The sequence below is a fragment of the Hyperolius riggenbachi genome, chromosome 8 (assembly GCF_040937935.1).
Source record: "Hyperolius riggenbachi isolate aHypRig1 chromosome 8, aHypRig1.pri, whole genome shotgun sequence".
NCBI classification, from domain to species: Eukaryota; Metazoa; Chordata; class Amphibia; order Anura; family Hyperoliidae; genus Hyperolius; species Hyperolius riggenbachi.
In genome coordinates, this window is record NC_090653.1 from 268,337,089 (window position 1) to 268,353,766 (window position 16,678).

The 16,678-nt window shown below is 48.1% G+C and overlaps 1 protein-coding gene across 1 annotated transcript in view; it reads left to right on the forward strand.

The window, feature by feature from the left end:
- Nucleotides 1–16,411, forward strand: part of LOC137528560 (bile salt-activated lipase-like) — a 32,625-nt gene extending 16,214 nt beyond the window's left edge. Inside the window, exons 6-11 of the mRNA XM_068249901.1 lie at nt 1,026–1,133; nt 3,077–3,194; nt 5,448–5,634; nt 7,125–7,328; nt 7,489–7,686; nt 16,201–16,411. Of these exons, the coding sequence (XP_068106002.1) occupies nt 1,026–1,133; nt 3,077–3,194; nt 5,448–5,634; nt 7,125–7,328; nt 7,489–7,686; nt 16,201–16,375 (990 nt within the window). The 3' untranslated portion in view covers nt 16,376–16,411. The remainder of the gene's footprint in view (nt 1–1,025; nt 1,134–3,076; nt 3,195–5,447; nt 5,635–7,124; nt 7,329–7,488; nt 7,687–16,200) is intronic.
- The last annotated feature ends 267 nt before the right edge of the window (nt 16,412–16,678 follow it).

The window sequence follows — 16,678 nt, forward strand, 5'->3', positions numbered from 1 at the left end:
CCTGTTAACAGCTGTTGTCTCTGAGTGAAGTATTAGGAAGAACCTGATTGAACAGACTGTATTTTGAGCGCTAACCTTATACATTGACTAACTTTTATTAGCTAATCACAAATAGCTAGGGAGCGCTCCACCGCTGGACTGGTGTTATCAGCCTGTGTTTACACGTTGTATGTATTGCGAGCGCTTGTGTACATTTATTGCTAAAATACTTTTTTGTTTTTGTTTTAATACTCTGATTCCCTATAAACTAAAAAAGCCACGCCCACAGGTTTTCAGAGAGCCAAGGCACTTTCAGACAGTAGCAAGGGCTCATGGGAGCTCAGTCTGGGCAGGAGGAGGGGGAGGTGTTACTAGCCAGAGATTTCAGAGGCAGAGGGGAGGAGGGGGGATTTAGTTTTTTTTTGCTCAAGATGCAGATAAGCCTGCCTCTGTGTAATGTTTACAAACAACATGGCTGCTGTCATTGTATCACAGGAAGAAATAATCATATTCTATTAAAGCTGTTTGCAGCTAGATTTGGTGTGTAAACTATCTAAACTTTAGATAAGATATATAGACTAGTTACTTGTTATAGTTAGTTTTTCATCTCGGATCCGCTTCAAAGTTTTGCTGGGGGACCCCATGAATTGTTGTTACGCCACTGCGAGGATGCTAAGCACTATGCCCATGCCGCCCATGCTATGTTGAATTGTATGGATTAGAAACCTTTATTTCAGAACTAGCGAATGAAATGTGTTTTTTAACGAGTAGCAGCCTCTGCTTTTGTTTTCATTTGTGAGTTTTCTAACTTTTCTTGCAAATTCTGCATCTCTGTTTCCCAAGTCTGTTACAAGTTCATCTAACAGTCCTCGAATGGGCAGTACAAGGGCAAAAGTCATGTGCAATATGGGGAAATTCTCAATACCCAATCAGATTCTGCTTTACTGGACACTGGCTGGTTAGGATTCAGGATGTATGATTGTTTATTTGCCTGAATTGAATAAGTCATTTCATTATTTGTTATTATTTTCACCCCCTTGTCGCAGACTCTGACCCCGTACAATGTCGGACTGATCAAACGCGCCATCAGCCAGAGTGGAGTGGGAACGTGTCCATGGGCTATCCAGCAAGACCCATTGTTTTGGGCTCAAAGTGTAAGTTATCATCAAAAGACATCATTTTTCTTAAAGGTCCTCACACAATTTTTAGGCAAGACACAACATTTATATCGCCTTTTTCTCTTGGCGGACCTAAAGCACTTGAGCTGCAGCCACAAGGACGTGCTCTATAGGCAGTACCAGTGTTAGGGAGTCTTGCCCAAGGTCTCCTTACTAAGTAGGTGCTGACTTACTGAACAGGAAGAGTCGAGTGCTCCCGAAGACAGGCAGCTCTGTACTGCACCTATATAAGCATGCGAGAGAGGGCGCTCGTGCAGGTGCAATACAGAGCTGCTCGTCTTCAGGAGCACTCGGGCTCCCGAAGACTTACGAAGCCTCCTTCGGCAGCAGAGAGAGCAGCATTTGATCAATTTGGTTGAATACTGCTACCAGGAGAGCCAGCACTGGAACGAGGGATCCGTGAGAGGAGCGGGAAGGCTCTATAGGATCCAGAGCCTTCCCTCTCCTTAGGTAAGCATCTGCTTCATTTTTTTTTAATTCCCATTCCCTTTAAGTTGCCCATACATCTAGTGATGTATGGGCAGATCGACCAAGAGACAGAGCTCTCTCTGACCAAATCTGATCACAAAAAGATCTTTTTGCTGCTCAAGCACCGCAGACCAGTCTTATCAGGAATCTACCTCACGCCGCCCCCGATTCTGCCTGCCTAGCTGGCCCCCAAATGTAAACGTCACCCCCTTACCCAGTGCCCATGTGTTGTGTGTTCTCCGAAGTCTCCCCAAGTGCTGCCGACGTCACACACACATGCAAAGGGTGAGCCGAATGACACCAAATCCCCGGTGTTGTTAAATACTATTCTCCTTGGAGTTGTAGTAACTCAGAGGGAGATGTAATTCGGGGTCTGGTGATTGCTGGATCCCTGAATTAGTCTTGTGCGGGGCGCTCAGCACAGCACTAGTGCTATGATGGTGCTGAAATGACCTGCTTCAATGCCTGGTGCCACATGGGGGAGACCAGTAGTTGTGGCAGCTAGATCGGTGAGATTTTATATTGCATAGGCATTGGGGAAGGGGGGGCATTTTACATTAGGAAGGGGGGTCCGTCTCATTTATCGGTCGTCACGACATCGCACATCGTTACCGCCGTGCACATGATCAACCACAAAGGACCGAGATACATGCGACTGATTTTGGCCTGAAATCGGTCGAATCGATCAAGCATGCTTGTTGCTGCACCGATCTTTATCTGATTCGATAAAATTATTGAATCAGATTGCCGAGCAGGCCACAAAATCGCTAGATCTACGGGCACCTTTAGTCATTGTGCTTTCCAACCATTCATGAAAACTAGCACAATTATAAAGGGAAAGAGGCGACCAAGTGTGTATAAAATGGATTAAAACCAAATAAAATTACAAAGGGTGAGGTGGCTTACCTCAATAACCAAATTCTTGTCAGAGGCTCCCTATGCTATTGGCTTTTTGCTTTATCGGCACTGTGATTGGCCTGAGGGGGCAGGCTTAGACCCGCGAAACGCGTTGCCTGTGCTTAATAAAATTATTTTTCTCCAACAAGAATTTGGTTATTAAGGTAAGCCAACTCACCTTTTGTAAATTAATTTGGTTTTAATCCATTTTATACACACTTGGGTGCCTCTTTCCCTCTTAGTTGTGCTGTGTTCACCCCACTATGTCCCCTGTTATAGGGGTTTAGACAGAATGCCTGTGGTGTTCCACCACAGAGCGTTACTGTCACTTTTCTACAAGGAGAGCGACCACATCGAGGTCCGGTTGGACCGCCCCGCGTGGAGTCGGGTTTGTTGTCTCCACCTGCTTCCTGCGGATGGTTGCCCCCTAGCAACCTTCCGCAGCCTTTGAGTAGCATTTTGATTCCTGTTTTTCTACAATTTCAAATCTTAACATACTGCACCATTGGGCTCCTGTTTTTGTCTCCTGTTTGTGTCAACTGTTTGTGTTGCAGGTTGCCCAAAAGCTTGGTTGCCCCACTAACGATACCGCGGCTCTGGCCAACTGTGTGCGACAGGCGGACCCCAAAGACATCACTCTGGCCTATTACTTGGACTTTTTACACCTAAAGTGTGAGTACACAATACTGGAAGAGAGGTGGAAAGATAGTGTTCACTATAAAAACTGCAAATTGTGAACTAGCTTGCATCACACTAGTTAGAACCCGTAGAGTGTTTTTTTTTCCCTTTCCTTAATATCCACATTGGGAACTTCCCGTGCCTGTATTACCTAATCCTTTGATCCTCCTTTATTGGGTTATTTACAGCCTAGGTTCTCAACGTGTGGTACGCGTACCCCAGGGGGTACTTCTGATGGTTCCAGGGGGTACTCAGGCTTGATATACTTAACCAAGAATAACAAATTTATAGTTTTAGAAAATGATAACTCTTATTTAAACAACACCGAATTAGTATTTCAGCTAATTAAAAGCAATAGTAAATGCTTGGGAATTGTTTAGAACCAATTATCATGTACTACAATTAAATATATATTTGTCAAGGGGTACTTGTGATAATGTTTACTATGCTAGAGGGTACTTGGTGAATACAGGGTTTTAAAAGGGGTACATACCAATAAAATGTTGAGAAACATTGATTTACAGTATATTGATACCTTTTGTATTTATGTAACTTTTGTGGTGCACAGTTCTAGCTTGGTATGAGGGACTTTATTTTGGCCCTTCAGTATAGAGGTATTTATTTAAACTATTATTTTAATTGGTGTAAATGAGGCATTAGTTAGTTAACTAACATTTTTTAGTCACCTTGAGTACATCCAATATGGAATCAGGAAATTTGGCCTCTGAAGCTAATGGACTATTTTGGCACACCATAGGCGCTAATGCAAAATATCGACTGTTGGGCGGCAAAGAAGAAATTTGGGCGCCTGGTCCAACCAAAACTTTTCGTTTTGAGAATTCGTGTTTCGATAAATATTGTTTTGAAATTTGTTTTGAGATTTAGAATATAGTAAATTATCGTTTTAAACTTTATTATCTTAGAAATGTATTGCTATTTGTATTAACGTTATTTGCAGTGGAGAAAGGGGTTTTTTTTTGGGGTTAGGCACCACGGGAAAGGGGGGGGGGGTCTTAAGGTTAGGCACCACCAGGAGGGAGTTATGCACCCCCAGAGGGGGTTTAGCTACCCCTAGGGGGTCTTAGGGTTAGGCACCCCAGGGGGTCTTAGGGTTAGGCACCACCAGGGGGTTTTAGGGTTAGGCACCACCAGGGGGTTTTAGAGTTAGGCACCAAAGGGGGGGAAGAGGGTCTTAGGGTTAGGCATCACTAAAGGGAGGGTTCTGTGTGAGAGCAGGGTTAGGTTTAACTGTGGTAAAATATCGGTAATGTTTACCAGTGTTTTATTATGCTTATTACGACAATTTTATTATCGTTATTTTAACATATTTAGTATTCTTTCTCAGATAAAGATGAAGAAACGATAAAAATATTGCTATATACAATATCTTTACATTTTGGCTCTAACCCCCCTGTAAAGGCTCATTTAATAATATTAAAAATAAATGCTATAATTGCACTTCATAAAAATACAAAATAAAAAAAATGTTCTACTATAAATATACTGCAAAAAATGCTTTTTTTTTTTACAATACAAAAATCCAGAGTTTAGTGGTGGAAGCCTGTAGCTTCATCAGACTGTAGGTTGTTAGGGAGGTGTGGCCTCATGTTTGTTCCATCTAATGGCTTCACTCTCATCAATGTCATGTTGGGGGCTGTGTTTTCTCTGGGGAGAAGGATGGAGGAAGGAAGGAGAGGAGGTTGCAACACTTTACACTGTGGTCCTTGCAGGGGGCGTAACTACAAGTTATGGGGCCCCCAGAAAAACTTTGATGGGGGCCCCATAATGTTTACAACCTTCCCTTGCCCCCCTTGGTGACCCTCATAGCCTGGGGGCCCATCTCACAAGGGTCATAAAACAAATGTAGCGATCAGGATCTTCACACCCATAACAAGTGTAGCCACAAAACACTTGATTCCTCTAAATATTAGAGGAAGGGAAAGTTAGCAGTTGGGGCCCCCATACACCTCTGGGCCACCCTGCAGTAGAGCTGCTCCCCCTAGTTATGCCTCGTGTCCTTGTGATGGCTGAAAGCTTCCAGTTAATACTGTTTTTCTTTAGCAAGAACAATGTGTTTTGACATATAATGCAAAATGCGCAATTTACTATGCACTGTAATTCTAAGTGGGCAATCAGAGTGTGTGTGTTGGGGAAGGGCTTAGTTATGTCAGAAGAGGTTGATTTTACCGCCAGTCTTAGTGCCGGATGATGGACAGACTCAACTCTTTCCTTTTTCTGCTCCAATAGATCCTTTGGTACATTATCTAGCCTTTTCCCCTGTCATTGATGGCGACTTCATCCCAGATGAGCCAAGAAATCTGTTCTCCAACGCTGCTAACCTGGACTACCTCGCTGGAGTGAACAACATGGATGGCCACTTATTTGCAGGAATTGATATGCCAGCCATAAATAGGCCTTTACAGAAGATTTATGTGTGAGTTATAAGACAAAGCTAACTGTTAAACTTCACTCACGGTGTATGCTGTGTCTACCCTACACTTCCTGTGCTAAGGTCACATGATTATGCCTACAAGAAGCTGCTGACTCCAAGGCATGCTGGTAAAGAAGCCAAGTCAAGGCAGAAACAAAACCTAAAAAATGAACTGTACATGGGTAGTGGTCAAGATTAAAGCAAATGTAAAATATAAAAAACAATAGTGATATTCTCACCTATGTAGAGGGAAGGCTCTGGATCCCATAAAGCCTTCCTAATCCTCTCTCCCTGATTTTGGACCACTGCTGTCCCCTTTTTAACAACTGGAGGACCGTAGGCTTATCCCCCCCTAGTGACCAGGCTATTAACTCAGGCAACTGGAGCTTTAAGGGCTCGCTGCCAGGTCATACAGCTCAGCACACAAGTGATCCCCCCCCCCCTTTCCTGGCCACCAAGAGAGCTTTCTGCTGGTGGGCTCTGGTCGCTGCTCCTGTGTTTTTGTTTTGTTTTAAATACATTCGTGCATTTTTTAATTTAATTGAACTTCTCACCCCCCCCCCATCAGCCAATGACAGCACTCAGCTGTCATAGGCATCAGGCTATGAGAGCCGATCACTCCTGAGCCTCTGTAGGGGACAGCCAAGTAACAGGGCTGTCCCCAGTACAGTGCTGCCATAGATCGCAGTGCTGTACAATGTAAGTAGACGGCTGTTTCGCAGTTTAATAGTCTCCTAACGGCGATTTAGATCCGGATAGCTAGAAATCCGGATCCGATCGGATATCCGAATCCAAACTTTTTGGTATTCCGAATAGAATCGGATATCCGGACCCAGTATCCGGGATATCCATGTGGATTCGGATATTCGGATAGAAAAGGCACTATGGGATCCACAGCCTTCTGTAGGTGAGTATCTATTATTTTTTTACATAACTTTCAACTTTTTGAGATAAGAAAGAGGGACACTTTAAGACACACCCCTGCTACACCTCTAACCACTCCCATTGCCATGCACAACACAAGGAATTCAGAAGCAAAATATATAGTTTTATCTTCAAACCACACTTTCTATTATCATTAGTTATTCTTAATTTTTGACATTTAAATATAAAAAAGTTGGTTCCCAAAGAGGGACTGTTCCCTCCAAAAGAGGAACAGTTGGGAGCTATGTTTTTTTAGGTCGCTTGAGTTTCACAATGCCTTGCCTTGATAAAGAGACCCATCGCGGTCTCAAAACATTGGCTGTATCTACCCTGATTGAAAAGACAATTCACTACATTGAAGTGCGGATTCTACTTGCTCCATTACGTGCTTCCATTATGTGTTTCCATTACGTGTTGCCCACCAGAAGAATCTGAGCATCCACTGATCAGAGGATAGACTGACTGTATAAGGACTACAAGTCAAATATATGTTTCTGATTATTTCCACTCTGACTTGGGCTTTTTCAGACAGACACAAATTGTCCTATTACATTTATTTCTTCCATCAGGGATGAAGTCCGCACGCTTGTGCAAGGTCTGACCCTTCCTAAGGGCACCTCTGCTCTTGACATCGCTTTTGACCTGTACACAGAACAGTGGGGAGACAACCCAGAGCAAGAGACCATGAAGAAGACTGTGGTTGACTTAGAGACGGATTACATCTTCCTGGTCCCAACCCAGGAGGCTCTGGCCCTTCATCACATGAATGCTAAGTAAGTTGCCACACAGCTTACCCAGTGCTACATTTCCTAGATTCCTGTGGTCCAGCCGGGCTAATGTCGCAACAATTTACTTTAATGGTTATGGAAATGATTAATGATGAACGGTAATGATTTTTTTATCAACTCATTAACGTTGTATTTGTTGTCCCAGAGGTACCAAGACCTACAGCTACATGTTCTCCCACCCGTCCCGCATGCCCGTGTACCCAAGCTGGATGGGTGCTGATCACGCCGAGGACCTGCAGTACATGTTTGGCAAACCCTTCGTGAACAAGCTGGCTTACCGGCCACAAGACCGCGATGTTGCTGAGGCCATGATAGCTTATTGGACCAATTTTGCTCAAACTGGGTAAGTTACCCTTTTTTTAAAATAATCTGCACACAATGGGGGTGATTACCTCCTGTTATTCACGCTATTTAATCAGCGTGCCTTAAACGTGAGAGCCTGCACGCTATGCGTGCTAGTGGCCGCATAGTGCGTGTAATCACCTTCAGTCACAGGAACGCACGCAATGCTGCGGGTAGTGCAGCATTGCGAGTGCTACTAACTTACGCCCGCTATTTGCCAATAACGGGCGCTGCACTCGTCCTGCCCTGAGCCCCTACGGGTCCAGTAACTGTATAGGACTTGATCCCCACACTTTGATTGGCCCAATAGGCTGCCTTGTCAGTACATTAACCTTGGGGAACCACGGATCCCTGGTAATAAAAAAAACCTTAATGCTGCAACCCAAGCTTAACACAGTACCAGGGAGTCGACCAGTCCACACCTGTATCCACCAGGGGTGTAACAACAGTCCAATAATAGAGAAAGACTGGGTCTCGACCTGGATTTTTAGACCGATTGGTCTTTTTCAAGTGCTTATAGGATACTTGTTGCACGAGTATCCTATAAGCACTTGAAAAAGACCATTAGGTCGAAACGTTGTCCTCTTGCACTGTGGTATTTGTCAAATAAAATTGGCCAATCGGCCTAAAAATCCAGGTCGAGACCCAGTCTTTCTCTATTATTGAACCACGGATCCCCCTCATCCTCCTCCACAGCCTCGTTCCAGTGCTGGGACCCCTGAAAAACAGCTTGTTGACGCTTTGCTCATGCAGGCAGGCCCGCCATCAGGGGGGGACATCCGTGACTCCCGTCACGGGCCCGGGGCCTGCAGGGGGGCCCCATCCCCGCCGCTGCGGGTGCCGCCCGGCCGCCGCTCAACCCCTCTGGCCGCTGCTCCCTCCCTCCATCCCTCTAGCCGCCGCCGCCGCCGCCTCCGCCGCGTCAGACCTCGATCAGGCGGCGACAATAGTGCGGACGCTAGGACCCAGCGCCCGCACTGATATGCGGAAGTGACATCACTTCCGCATATAGAGCGGGTGCGTCCGGTGCCCGCTCTTACTGGTCGGGTCGCCGCTGATCTTGAGGTCTGACGCTGGGCTGCTGGCTGCAAGGTAGGGGAAGCGGCGTCGGCGGCGTCGGGGGGGGGGGTTGCTCCCTGTCACTCACTCACTTGCTAAAGGGCCTCCCTGTCACTCACTCACTCACTTGCTAAAGGGCCTCCCTGTCACTCACTCACTAGCTAAAGGGCCTCCCTGGGACTCACTCACTAGCTAAAGGGCCAAAGCGGCGCCCGGAGACTTAATGTTTTATTACTGTTTCTCATGATTACACATTATTTAATGATTTATACATTTTTAAATATAATTTTTAAACGAAAAACAGTACAACATTTTTTTCCAAACATTATTTTTAAACGAAAAACAGTACTTTTTTTTTTTTTTTTTACATTATTTTTAAACGAAAAAACCAACAGGGGGGTCTTAGGTTTAGGCACCAACAGGGGGGTCTTAGGTTTAGGCACCAACAGGGGGTTTTAGGTTTAGGCACCAACAGGGGGGTCTTAGGTTTAGGCACCAACAGGGGGGTCTTAGGTTTAGGCACTAACAGGGGGGTCTTAGGTTTAGGCACCAACAGGGGGGTCTTAGGTTTAGGCACTAACAGGGGGGTCTAGGGGTTAGGGGTAGGTACAGGGAGGGTTACTTAGTAATTTTTTTTTTAAACGTTATTATACGTTTCACTATTTAAACGAAAGATTAACGTTTTTACAATTGCCGATTTAATGCACATTATTTAATGATTTATAACTTTAAAAACCATTAATTTTAAACGAAATACAGTACAATACAATTTTAAACGTTATCCATGCTTATCGTTAAAAACCCGGCGCCCTTTTTTCCCAGCGCCCCTTTTTAACGTACGCCTCCCTGGCACTCACTCACTTGCTAAAGGGGCTCCCTGTCACTCACTCACTTGCTAAAGGGCCTCCTTGTCACTCACTCACTAGCTAAAGGGCCTCCCTGGCACTCACTCACTTGCTAAAGGGGCTCCCTGTCACTCACTCACTTGCTAAAGGGCCTCCCTGTCAATCACTTACTAGCTAAAGGGGCTCCCTGTCACTCACTCACTAGCTAAAGGGGCTCCCTGTCACTCACTCACTAGCTAAAGGGGCTCCCTGTCACTCACTCACTTGCTAAAGGGCCTCCCTGTCACTCACTCACTTGCTAAAGGGCCTCCCTGTCACTCACTCACTAGCTAAAGGGCCTCCCTGGCACTCACTCACTTGCTAAAGGGCCTCCCTGTCACTCACTCACTTGCTAAAGGTCCTCCCTGTCACTCACTCACTTGCTAAAGGGCCTCCCTGTCACTCACTCACTTGCTAAAGGGGCTCCCTGTCACTCACTCACTAGCTAAAGGGCCTCCCTGTCACTCACTCACTAGCTAAAGGGCCTCCCTGGCACTCACTCACTTGCTAAAGGGCCTCCCTGTCACTCACTCACTTGCTAAAGGGCCTCCCTGTCACTCACTCACTTGCTAAAGGGCCTCCCTGTCACTCACTCACTAGCTAAAGGGCCTCCCTGGCACTCACTCACTTGCTAAAGGGGCTCCCTGTCACTCACTCACTAGCTAAAGGGCCTCCCTGGCACTCACTCACTTGCTAAAGGGGCTCCCTGTCACTCACTCACTTGCTAAAGGGCCTCCCTGTCACTCACTCACTAGCTAAAGGGGCTCCCTGTCACTCACTCACTTGCTAAAGGGGCTCCCTGTCACTCACTCACTAGCTAAAGGGGCTCCCTGTCACTCACTCACTTGCTAAAGGGGCTCCCTGTCACTCACTAGCTAAAGGGCCTCCCTGGCACTCACTCACTAGCTAAATGGCCTCCCTGGCACTCACTCACTTGCTAAAGGGGCTCCCTGTCACTCACTCACTTGCTAAAGGGCCTCCCTGTCACTCACTCACTAGCTAAAGGGCCTCCCTGGCACTCACTCACTTGCTAAAGGGCCTCCCTGTCACTCACTCACTTGCTAAAGGGCCTCCCTGTCACTCACTCACTAGCTAAAGGGCCTCCCTGGCACTCACTCACTTGCTAAAGGGGCTCCCTGTCACTCACTCACTAGCTAAAGGGCCTCCCTGGCACTCACTCACTTGCTAAAGGGGCTCCCTGTCACTCACTCACTTGCTAAAGGGCCTCCCTGTCACTCACGCACTAGCTAAAGGGGCTCCCTGTCACTCACTCACTTGCTAAAGGGGCTCCCTGTCACTCACTCACTTGCTAAAGGGCCTCCCTGTCACTCACTCACTTGCTAAAGGGCCTCCCTGTCACTCACTCACTAGCTAAAGGGCCTCCCTGTCACTCACTCACTTGCTAAAGGGCCTCCCTGTCACTCACTCACTTGCTAAAGGGCCTCCCTGTCACTCACTCACTAGCTAAAGGGCCTCCCTGGCACTCACTCACTTGCTAAAGGGCCTCCCTGGCACTCACTCACTTGCTAAAGGGGCTCCCTGTCACTCACTCACTTGCTAAAGGGCCTCCCTGTCACTCACTCACTAGCTAAAGGGCCTCCCTGGCACTCACTCACTTGCTAAAGGGGCTCCCTGGCACTCACTCACTTGCTAAAGGGGCTCCCTGTCACTCACTCAGTAGCTAAAGGGCCTCCCTGTCACTCACTCACTTGCTAAAGGGGCTCCCTGTCACTCACTTACTTGCTAAAGGGCCTCCCTGTCACTCACTCACTAGCTAAAGGGGCTCCCTGTCACTCACTCACTAGCTAAAGGGCCTCCCTGGCACTCACTCACTAGCTAAAGGGGCTCCCTGTCACTCACTCACTTGCTAAAGGGCCTCCCTGTCACTCACTCACTAGCTAAAGGGCCTCCCTGTCACTCACTCACTACCTAAAGAGGCTCCCTGTCACTCACTCACTTGCTAAAGGGGCTCCCTGTCACTCACTCACTAGCTAAAGGGGCTCCCTGTCACTCACTCACTTGCTAAAGGGCCTCCCTGTCACTCACTCACTAGCTAAAGGGCCTCCCTGTCACTCACTCACTAGCTAAAGGGGCTCCCTGTCACTCACTCACTAGCTAAAGGGCCTCCCTGGCACTCACTCACTAGCTAAAGGGGCTCCCTGTCACTCACTCACTTGCTAAAGGGGCTCCCTGTCACTCACTCACTAGCTAAAGGGGCTCCCTGTCACTCACTCACTAGCTAAAGGGGCTCCCTGTCACTCACTCACTTGCTAAAGGGCCTCCCTGTCACTTACTCACTAGCTAAAGGGGCTCCCTGTCACTCACTCACTTGCTAAAGGGGCTCCCTGTCACTCACTCACTTGCTAAAGGGCCTCCCTGGCACTCACTCACTTGCTAAAGGGCCTCCCTGGCACTCACTCACTTGCTAAAGGGGCTCCCTGTCACTCACTCACTTGCTAAAGGGGCTCCCTGTCACTCACTCACTAGCTAAAGGGCCTCCCTGGCACTCACTCACTTGCTAAAGGGGCTCCCTGGCACTCACTCACTTGCTAAAGGGGCTCCCTGTCACTCACTCACTAGCTAAAGGGCCTCCCTGTCACTCACTCACTAGCTAAAGGGCCTCCCTGGCACTCACTCACTTGCTAAAGGGGCTCCCTGTCACTCACTCACTTGCTAAAGGGCCTCCCTGTCACTCACTCACTAGCTAAAGGGGCTCCCTGTCACTCACTCACTTGCTAAAGGGGCTCCCTGTCACTCACTCACTTGCTAAAGGGGCTCCCTGTCACTCACTAACTTGCTAAAGGGGCTCCCTGTCACTCACTCACTTGCTAAAGGGCCTCCCTGTCACTCACTCACTAGCTAAAGGGCCTCCCTGTCACTCACTCACTAGCTAAAGGGCCTCCCTGTCACTCACTCACTTGCTAAAGGGCCTCCCTGTCACTCACTCACTTGCTAAAGGGCCTCCCTGTCACTCACTCACTAGCTAAAGGGCCTCCCTGGCACTCACTCACTTGCTAAAGGGCCTCCCTGGCACTCACTCACTTGCTAAAGGGGCTCCCTGTCACTCACTCACTTGCTAAAGGGCCTCCCTGTCACTCACTCACTAGCTAAAGGGCCTCCCTGGCACTCACTCACTTGCTAAAGGGGCTCCCTGGCACTCACTCACTTGCTAAAGGGCCTCCCTGTCACTCACTCAGTAGCTAAAGGGCCTCCCTGTCACTCACTCACTTGCTAAAGGGGCTCCCTGTCACTCACTTACTTGCTAAAGGGCCTCCCTGTCACTCACTCACTAGCTAAAGGGGCTCCCTGTCACTCACTCACTAGCTAAAGGGCCTCCCTGGCACTCACTCACTAGCTAAAGGGGCTCCCTGTCACTCACTCACTTGCTAAAGGGCCTCCCTGTCACTCACTCACTAGCTAAAGGGCCTCCCTGTCACTCACTCACTACCTAAAGAGGCTCCCTGTCACTCACTCACTTGCTAACGGGGCTCCCTGTCACTCACTCACTAGCTAAAGGGGCTCCCTGTCACTCACTCACTTGCTAAAGGGCCTCCCTGTCACTCACTCACTAGCTAAAGGGCCTCCCTGTCACTCACTCACTAGCTAAAGGGGCTCCCTGTCACTCACTCACTTGCTAAAGGGGCTCCCTGTCACTCACTCACTTGCTAAAGGGGCTCCCTGTCACTCACTCACTTGCTAAAGGGGCTCCCTGTCACTCACTCACTAGCTAAAGGGGCTCCCTGTCACTCACTCACTTGCTAAAGGGCCTCCCTGTCACTCACTCACTAGCTAAAGGGCCTCCCTGGCACTCACTCACTAGCTAAAGGGCCTCCCTGGCACTCACTCACTTGCTAAAGGGGCTCCCTGTCACTCACTCACTTGCTAAAGGGCCTCCCTGTCACTCACTCACTAGCTAAAGGGCCTCCCTGGCACTCACTCACTAGCTAAAGGGCCTCCCTGGCACTCACTCACTTGCTAAAGGGGCTCCCTGTCACTCACTCACTTGCTAAAGGGCCTCCCTGTCACTCACTCACTAGCTAAAGGGGCTCCCTGTCACTCACTCACTAGCTAAAGGGCCTCCCTGGCACTCACTCACTTGCTAAAGGGGCTCCCTGTTACTCACTCACTTGCTAAAGGGGCTCCCTGTCACTCACTCACTTGCTAAAGGGGCTCCCTGTTACTCACTCACTTGCTAAAGGGCCTCCCTGGCACTCACTCACTTGCTAAAGGGCCTCCCTGGCACTCACTCACTTGCTAAAGGGGCTCCCTGTCACTCACTCACTTGCTAAAGGGGCTCCCTGTCACTCACTCACTAGCTAAAGGGCCTCCCTGGCACTCACTCACTTGCTAAAGGGCCTCCCTGGCACTCACTCACTTGCTAAAGGGGCTCCCTGTCACTCACTCACTTGCTAAAGGGGCTCCCTGTCACTCACTCACTAGCTAAAGGGCCTCCCTGGCACTCACTCACTAGCTAAAGGGCCTCCCTGGCACTCACTCACTTGCTAAAGGGGCTCCCTGTCACTCACTCACTTGCTAAAGGGCCTCCCTGTCACTCACTCACTAGCTAAAGGGCCTCCCTGGCACTCACTCACTTGCTAAAGGGCCTCCCTGGCACTCACTCACTTGCTAAAGGGGCTCCCTGTCACTCACTCACTTGCTAAAGGGGCTCCCTGTCACTCACTCACTAGCTAAAGGGCCTCCCTGTCACTCACTCACTAGCTAAAGGGCCTCCCTGGCACTCACTCACTTGCTAAAGGGGCTCCCTGTCACTCACTCACTTGCTAAAGGGCCTCCCTGTCACTCACTCACTAGCTAAAGGGGCTCCCTGTCACTCACTCACTTGCTAAAGGGGCTCCCTGTCACTCACTCACTTGCTAAAGGGGCTCCCTGTCACTCACTCACTTGCTAAAGGGGCTCCCTGTCACTCACTCACTTGCTAAAGGGCCTCCCTGTCACTCACTCACTTGCTAAAGGGCCTCCCTGTCACTCACTCACTTGCTAAAGGGCCTCCCTGTCACTCACTCACTTGCTAAAGGGCCTCCCTGTCACTCACTCACTTGCTAAAGGGGCTCCCTGTCACTCACTCACTTGCTAAAGGGGCTCCCTGTCACTCACTCACTTGCTAAAGGGGCTCCCTGTCACTCACTCACTTGCTAAAGGGGCTCCCTGTCACTCACTCACTTGCTAAAGGGGCTCCCTGTCACTCACTCACTACCTAAAGGGCTCCATGTCACTCACTACCTAACCTGGGGGTCCCTGTCAGAATCCAGGTGAGAGGTGTCTACCATAAGGGGTCATTCTGCCTATTTATGTGAAATGCTGTCTATTTATGTGCCTCATGACTGCTGAATTTGTCTTGTTGGGGGCCTAATGATTGAATTTTTACTTGTTGGGGGCCTCATGATTTGTTGGGAGCCTCAAGATTACTGAATTTGTCTTGTTGGAGGCCTCATGATTTGTTGGGGACCTCATGATTGCTGAATTTGTCTTGTTGGGGGCCTCATGATTGCTGAATTTGTCTTGTTGGGGGCCTCATGGTTTGTTGGGGGCCTCATGATTGCTGAATTTGTCTTGTTGGGGGTCACATGATTGCTAACTGCGAGACTATGGGAAAAGCTGAATCATTACCATATGAGACAATAGCATTAAACCTACTTTTTTTTAGGTTTTTTAAACAGAAAAGAAAACTGGGAGGTTCTAAAAAAATGATGGAGCACTTCCTCCTTCCGGCTTGAAGGAGGAAGTGCTCGATATCGAGGCTTGCAACGCGTCCATTCGGGCACTTGCACCTCGTTGAAACGCTGGGCGGAGAGTGGCGTTCTGGGTAATTAACCCCGCCGCATCTAGCCGCTCAGCTGTGGCAATTGGAGCTAACTTGAATCACGAGTATCCACCGTGGTTATTCGTGATTATTTTGTGGACAGCAAGTCTCCAACTAGCTCTGCCAACATGTAATGGCTACGAACATTTCTCAGTTTGGGGGGGGGGAGAGGGCCCGGACTGATGATTTGTGAGGGGCCCCAAAATTTCTGATGGCGGCCCTGCATGCAGGCACACTAGTACTGCCTTGATCGGCTTTCTTCAGAAAAAGCTGGGCAGGATCAGCGCACTACTGTGCAGGCATGAGCTGTCTGCGCCTGTGCAAAAGCATGGACCCAATCGGACTCGACCATTTCTGCCGGAGCCCGAGCCAAGCGAAGTGGTGCAAGTGCGCATGCATAGGGAGGCCACTCCAGAACAGGCTGTAAAGGAGGATGGAAAAAGCTTACCTCAGGAGGGCTTCCCTCTCCTGAGGTAAGTATCCGTTTTCTGCATTTATAAGTAACAGGTTTACTTTAAGCACAGCAAAGCCAGCAAACAGGCAAAACTTTTGGCCTTCACCACCGTGAGTACTGTTGACGATTTGTACTGGTTGATTGAGACTGCTGGTTAGTTGAGTTCTGGATAACCAGGACTCTACTGTATATTTTGTAGGAGAATACACTATGAATGTTATTCCTCTGTCATGCCTGATTTATTGATATTTCATAGAGATTATATTTAGTAATGTAATTTTTTTGAAATCTCAACAGGGATCCTAACCAAGGAACCTCTAAAGTCCCAACAACATGGCTACCATACGACACTCAGACAGGGCAGTACCTGGAGTTCACCAAAAAGATCAATTATAAGTCAATGAAAGCTGATCTGCGCTCTCCTTACGTCAAATTCTGGGTCAGCACCTATCGCAGTCTCACCAGTGTGTAACTGAAAGATGTGACTCTGAATTAAAGTGGACATTTTATGAGCAACTCTGGTCCTTGTTTCTCTCTGTTCCTTACATATAACCATTGTCTGGTACTATTGATGTTTTGACTTTAAAAGGACATCTGAGGTGAAAATAAACCGTTGAGATAAACAATGTATAGCTATCCCCCTACTCTTAAAAATGACCATTTTTTTTAGATATCCCACAGTGTTATTTTATATTTGAATCTACTTTCTTATGTTTTTACTGCTTCATTGCTCAATGACACATTCATTGAAGTATGCCAGAGCTAAAATCTATGA